At 42.3% G+C, this 6,758-nt stretch overlaps 1 protein-coding gene across 1 annotated transcript; it reads right to left on the reverse strand.

Annotated features, from left to right (window-relative positions):
- Positions 1 to 1,397: 1,397 nt before the first annotated feature.
- LOC115396965 (uncharacterized) lies at positions 1,398 to 6,505 on the reverse strand. The gene is made up of 5 exons (XM_030103084.1): positions 6,472 to 6,505; positions 3,482 to 3,772; positions 2,854 to 3,192; positions 2,638 to 2,763; positions 1,398 to 1,500 (listed from the first exon to the last, which is right to left on the reverse strand). Exons 1-5 carry the CDS (start codon positions 6,503 to 6,505, stop codon positions 1,493 to 1,495), a joined length of 798 nt encoding a protein of 265 aa, XP_029958944.1. The 3' UTR covers positions 1,398 to 1,492.
- Between the last annotated feature and the right edge of the window lie 253 nt (positions 6,506 to 6,758).

Genomic DNA, 6,758 nt, shown 5'->3' on the forward strand with positions numbered 1-6,758 from the left:
AACAGTGAACATTTTGTTCAGATACTTAAGTTTATTTGTTTAGTTTTAATTCCTATCAATGTGAAAGGTTCCCAATTAGTAAATTCCAATTTTGGTGCTTGATGTTAAAATGGGGAGTAATTTCACCTTTATTTTATCAAGAAAATACCTTTAGCGCCTTAAATTTAAGTGTTCAACGACATATTGTGAACACACACAATTTTGTGGGTACTTTCCCACAATTTTCCATAAAAATGATTTGTTCCTTTGTAAAAGGGCTTTGAGGGCTCTATTTTGATGTTCTCAAATCTAGGGGAAAAATGAGCTGACCCAAAATCACACGCGAAAGGAACAGTGATGTGAAGTGTGCACTGAACTGCAGCTGCTGTTGCCTTTCAGACCTTTTAACTGATTACAATGCATCAAAATGTCAGTTACTTTCCCCAGAGTGAATTTACGCTCGATTTACTTTTAAGTAAAGCAAATTTTATTGTATCATCATGTTGTCATGAAGTTCAACGAAATTTAATGTGGAGATAATTTCATCAGTTACTGTAAAAAAAAATGCAATGTGCAAAAATAAAGAAGTTGGAATCAATGGCTTTACTTTTGAGAAATTTGTATTAAAACAATTATATTACATCGTATAAACTGTATTTTAGTATAAGTACTTGAAAAGAAATCAAAATAGCTCAAGAAACACAAATTACTACTTGATTACTGTTGTGGAGAGATATCTATCATTCTCAAAAAAAAAACAAAAAAACTTTTTCTTGCCACTCTTGGAGGACGTGAAGTTTCTGACTTGTTAAATTCAGTTGAAGGAAGAAGCAAAATACGACTTGTGTTTACTGGAAGATCCACTGAATAATCCGTCACATCTATTACCCCTTTCACACTGCAACTCGTGGGTCCACCCGTGTTTTCGACCCGCTAATATTCGCCTTTTGTGTCCTTTCACACTGCATGCAGACCCGCGTCTAACCGCCTGCTGGCGAGCCGCGTCGCTGCGTCTTCCCGCACTGATGGTGTCCCGCGTTGATGACATCATCAGCGCGACGGAGCAAAGCGAAAGTAAACAATGCAGCGGAACACAGTCCCCGTTACCTGTAGACGAGTCTCCTCTTCCCCACGGATCCAGAGCAGCTCTCTGGTCTCGCTATCTTGCCAATACTGGGTCACCTTGACGAAGGAAATCTCACGCGGTGAAAAATTTGCTTTTTGTGTTTTAGCAATCGAAAAAAACTGTAATAATCACAGAAATGCCAAAAAAAAAATGCTGTGGTAACAAACAACTGCTTTGTGACTTTTACCTTGTTAAATACAAGTGTAATCAAGTTCAGGAAAGATAATAATCATATCACCAAGACTTATCAGAATAAGAGTTTCACTCGTTCAGTGGTGAAAACGCACGTCACTGTAGATCGTCTCTTCCTGAGCCGAGTGTGTGTTTCCTCTTTCTGCTTTAACTTTTCTCCTGCTGAAGGTTGGTGCTGAATAGGTCAACGAAGCTTCATCTGTCTGAAGAAATAAAAGAAAATGTACAAATGTTATTTAGATGGAATTAACTGAAAGCAACAACTTTTCCATTTCTGTCATCCGAACCCCCGGATCCCACAGCACGCGTTTCTGGAGCGTTCGGCCGCGCTGCGCTGCGTCGCGCTGGATGCAGAAAATACGTTGCCATTGTATTGGTCAGGAGCAGTTCCACATCCAGCGTTCGGCGCGCTCAGCCGTGTCCGGGATAAAAATACGCGTCCCAACTATTTTTGGCCGCGGCCGCACACAAGCGCGTCAAGCTCCGCTGTTCGGATAGCTCCAAACAGGAAAGAGAACTGAAACAACTTCTGTGTTTTCAAAATTAAATAATTTACAATATACATTTTTGGTCATTGTTAGAGATGTTCACTGAAGTATCTTTGTATCATCTTCAGTACTTATACTGTGCCAAGTCACAAGTTTTGTTTAGTCATGTCACACATCTATTTGTGACAATATTGTTTTATATATGCATTTTGTCATAAAGCTCATTACAAATATCCAAAAAACTGAAGATGTACATATTTCGATATTTGAATACATTTGTGGAGTCAAAAAATAGCATATGGTTTGTTTTCCTTGTAGTGTTAATGTTTATCCCCTTAATACAGTTCGTTTGTCTGCTTATTTTATTGTGAAAGGGTAATGAAGATAAACACGCAGCACAGACGGAGTGGGTGGGGTCTGTGTTTACTTCCGGATGCGCAGCTAAACTATCGCCATGGATGAAGAGAGACTCGTTGTGGAAGTTGAGAAACTGTTTGGCAAAGAAACGACGAATGAATGAGTTGTTGTTCCGGCTTTTAGTACTCTCTTGCGGGATCTTGAACATCTGGCTCGTGCGCTTCACAATGTTTTTGCGCTCTGCTCTGACGGAGCAGAGCGCAGGAGAACGCGTGCAGTGGGCGTTGACGCGTGCGCACAAAAACGGATGTGAACGCGCAGCGGCGCACCACAGGTAGACGCGTGCTGTGGGATCAAGGGGTGAGGCTTCACCTGCTGATCACTGCTGACTGCTTCAGCACCTTCAACAGAGAAATTCAATATAAAACGTGTTGTCAGTTACTGTAAAGGATGTGGTGCAAAATATACTGATTTTAATGTAACTTGTCTTATTACCACAGTTACAATTCTTCTTCTTGATGGTCCAGATGAGATAAACTGAAACCGTCACACTTGCAGCCAAAGCAACACAGACGATACAAAGAGCTATTTCTGTGTGATTCAAAGGTCTTGTGTTGGAATCTGTGAAAATGAAACATTCAGTGGTCATGACAATTTAATTTTTAAAGTTTAGAAATCATTGTATCAGAAAAAGAAATAATCTGATCTTACCTTTAATGTCCAGTCTAGCTCCATTTCCAAACATGACCTCTCCACATGCAGCCACAGCACAGTAATAAGTAGCAGCATCAGAGACACTGACCTCCTTAGAGAAGCTATAGAAACATTTCTGTGAAGAGTTTCCACACTCTGCACTGCCTCCATCAGTATAAATGAAAGTGGGGTGAGATTGATGTGATCCTGCTCTGAACCAGTGAACTCTGTAATCTTCTGAACATGTTTTCTTCTCAGAGTCAGAGAGGACCGAACACTGCAGAGACACCGACTCTCCTGGACGGAGCGCTTCAGACGGAGGAGCTTGAACCACGCCAGAGATGGAAGACTGGGCTCCTGGGAAGAACCAAATAAAAAGTAAGAAACTAATCTCATAATAATAATGAAGAAGAAAATACAAAAGAGTCACCATCTTAGTCCTTCAGTAAATATTGACCTGAGAAAAATTGAATAGTAAAGTAACCGAAAAGCAACTAAGTCAATGTGCAATCAGGATATATTTGTTTGTAAATAAAGAACAAGTAAATGAATATTTGTGGAATTAAGTGAATACCTAAAGTATTTTTAATATATGTGAATGAATTAAGAAGCTTACATATCGAAAAAGAAAATAAGTTCACTTTACCTTTAACTTCGAGAAACACTCCTCTCAAAAAGGTCATGAAAGTTATGCCGGTCTTTATACAGTAATAAAGTCCACTGTCACTGATCTGAGTCTGGTGAATGTGTAAAACAAAAGTTCCAGGTTCTTGTTTGGCAGTAAAATGAGGAGTTTCATTAACTGCTTCATTATCGAAGACGGGCGTTCTCCCCAAGAATTCAGGCTGGTGACCAGAAATGATTCTGATCCAGTACAGATTCTCAGAACCATCAAAGCTTTTCTCTCGAGGACATTCCAGGGTCACATTTTGTTGAGCTGCAACAGACTTTATCTCAAAGTTCTGATCATCTGTGGAGCCTGGAAGAAAAAAGCAATTTCAACCAGTAAATAAAAAAAGCATAATTTCATGTGTTCATATTTCATGTGTTAGTTGAATCTGACACTTCAACAAATACTTACGTCCGACTCTGATCATCAACAGAAAACAAAATGTGACAAACATTTTCTGAGAGTTCCACCACTGACTGCTGCTATCAAAGAGTCTTCAGTTGATTTTTAAAGTGGGAGGGTCAGACATCACAACCATCTGATTGGTTTCTCATCACACAGAAAGGTGTGATGAGAAACACGTAGTGGAAAGACTTTGTAAAACCAACAGAGTCCCACCTGAAACACATCAAACATCAACAGCAGGCTGTATGTTTGGTCTCTGAAAACTCCACACAGTGAGTCAAGTAAAGAACAAATGTATTGTACACTGTTTGAAAGATATCCCGAAGAGCTGATGTAGGAGGTGTAAACTTCCTCCTTTCAGAGGGGTTTTTACACAGATGACTTCTTTTACTCTTCTCTCAAACCTTCTGTCATCTCTGTTCAAAATGGCTGCAGCACTGTGAATAAAGTAGTGTTTCTGTTCCTTCAGCTGTAAATCGATTTTTCATTTTTATTTTTCATATAAATAGGCTTGGACTTTAAATATTTGTGGCATCTCTACCATAACCTACCAGACTAATCCTTTGTCCCCTTTTGTGTTTCTGACATCCATTGTTACTACATTGCACCATGAGCCTTCACTGTGGCCTTATATGTTAGGGATTTATGTGATATCACCCTCCACTGAATGTATAATCAGCTCTTGGACTTGTTGGGCCTCTGCTCTGCCCTCCCTTGGTATCCAGTGCCCAGCGGGGTTGGCGCCTGCCGGTCTCGGTCCCCAGGGGCCCCGGCCCCCTGGCTGCTGGATATCTCTGCCGGGGCCTTCCTCTGCCCCTTCTGGACCGGTGTGTGGACGTCTTCCTGGGGTGGCGGCTGGGATGCGAGCTCTGGGATTGCTGCCAAGCTCCCGGGTCTTGATGGCATCTCTTGAACTGCTTCTCAGAGATCAGAGGTCATGTTTGCATGATCACAGTCACATTCCATGATCACTCTCATCTTTAATTACTCTTTGTGTTCTGCATGTGGAGTCAGTCACCGTGTTGTCGGATGGGATGTTCGACAGCTTCCTGTGTTCGGTGTCTGCTGTTCCTCTGGTTTGTATTTCAATATACAGTATGGTTCCACTGTTTGCTCGTCCCGGACAACTGTCAGCCATGTTTCCCAACAAAAGCCCGTCGGCTATTCTCTCTTGTGTCTCTGTACAGGTGGAGTAGCAGGTTGCCTGGTGTGTCGGTTCAGATTGAATGATTACTGTTGCATCTTTGCACTTTCTCTCTTTCCTTAACTCTCTCTCTCTCTCTCTCTTCCTGTCTTTCTGTCCCTCAACAAAACTCAACAATGAAGCAAAGAAATCAGATAATCATCAAGAGGAGAGTTACACTCGAAGAAGAGGTTTTTCCAGGTTTCCAGTTATGTGGACGAGTTGCTTGTTCACCCATGTTTTGTGTTAATTTGAACATGACTTGTAAACAGGATCAATGTGCTGCAGTCTGGCAAGTTTTTTTTTGTTTTAGGCAACATCAAGTCACGGAAAAACAACAACAACAATATCTGTTCTTTTTGAGGCTGTGGTTCTATAGATGTGTTCACAGTCAACAACCCAGTCTCTCTGGAGCTCTTCAGTGACAAAATGTGCACGCTCAGGATTTTTCCACAGATGGATATATGGTATGTACTGATGGGTTCCCTGAGTGGATGGGGTTGGCTCTTGGGCCCTGGGCTCTCGACTCTGGGCGTCCGGTGCCTGGGCATTGTGGGGGGGCGGCACCTGTCAGTCGTGGCTCCCTGGGGCCCGGGCCCCGTGGCCACCAGGGGTCCTGACCGGGCCCTTCCTCTGCCCCCTTCTGGCTTCTGGACCAGTGCTTGGACGTCTGCCTTGGGGAGTGGCTGGGATCTGTGCTTTGGGATGGCCACCGGTTATCTGGGCCCTGAGGGCCTCTTTGGCCCGCTTCTGGTCTTCTCAGGGGTCAGAGGTCGTATATGGATGGTCACTGTCACATTTGCATGCTCACGCTGATCTTTAATCACTCTTCACATTCCACCTGTGGACTCAGTTAGCTTGTTTTCTTGTGGTGAGTTAGACTATGCTCTGGTGTAATTTCATACCTGGATCCTCAGCTTCACGCCCCAGTTTACAACCAGTTATATTCTCCAACAAAAGTCCATAGGATGCCCTCGGTCATATCTTTATGTAGGTGCAGTAGCCAGTCGTCTGGACTCTCGATATTACGTAATTAAAGACCGTCATATCTTGGCACTCTCTTCCTTCTCTTCACCGTTTTTTTTTTCTTTTGCTTGTCTGATCATTTGTTTGTTTGTTTCACTTTCTGTCCCCCTGTCAGGTCCAGCGATATCATGTAACAGTATTTAAAATAAATGAAATAAATTGGAAAACCATATGTTAACAAGAGGAGCTACACATTTATAAACTCCTCTTGGAAGAGCAAATCTGTCGGGCACATGACAGCAGTCAGTCCTCCATTCTGCTGCTTCCATGCTCGACAGGACAGGCTAAAAAAAAAAAAAAAGAGAGAGAGAGAAGAGGACATGAATGAACAAGGCTTGTCCTTCCGTCTTACCTTCTGTGTAAGTTTCACGACACTGGTCATGCATCTTTACTTTATAAGACCATGATACACCTTCGTTTCCTGCAGCTGCATGTTTGTTCCAGAGCGCTCAGACAACAACCGGCTGTAATGTCAGGCGCCTATAATGGGCAGCCGGGTCAGAAGTGAAATTTCCCCTTGTGGGATCAATAAAGTATCTATCTATCTATCTATCTATCTATCTATCTATCTGTCTATCTGTCTATCTATCTGTCTGTCTGTCTGTCTGTCTGTCTGTCTGTCATTCGATAACTTATGTC

This window comes from Salarias fasciatus, chromosome 2 (genome assembly GCF_902148845.1).
Source record: "Salarias fasciatus chromosome 2, fSalaFa1.1, whole genome shotgun sequence".
In the NCBI taxonomy this organism is placed as follows: Eukaryota; Metazoa; Chordata; class Actinopteri; order Blenniiformes; family Blenniidae; genus Salarias; species Salarias fasciatus.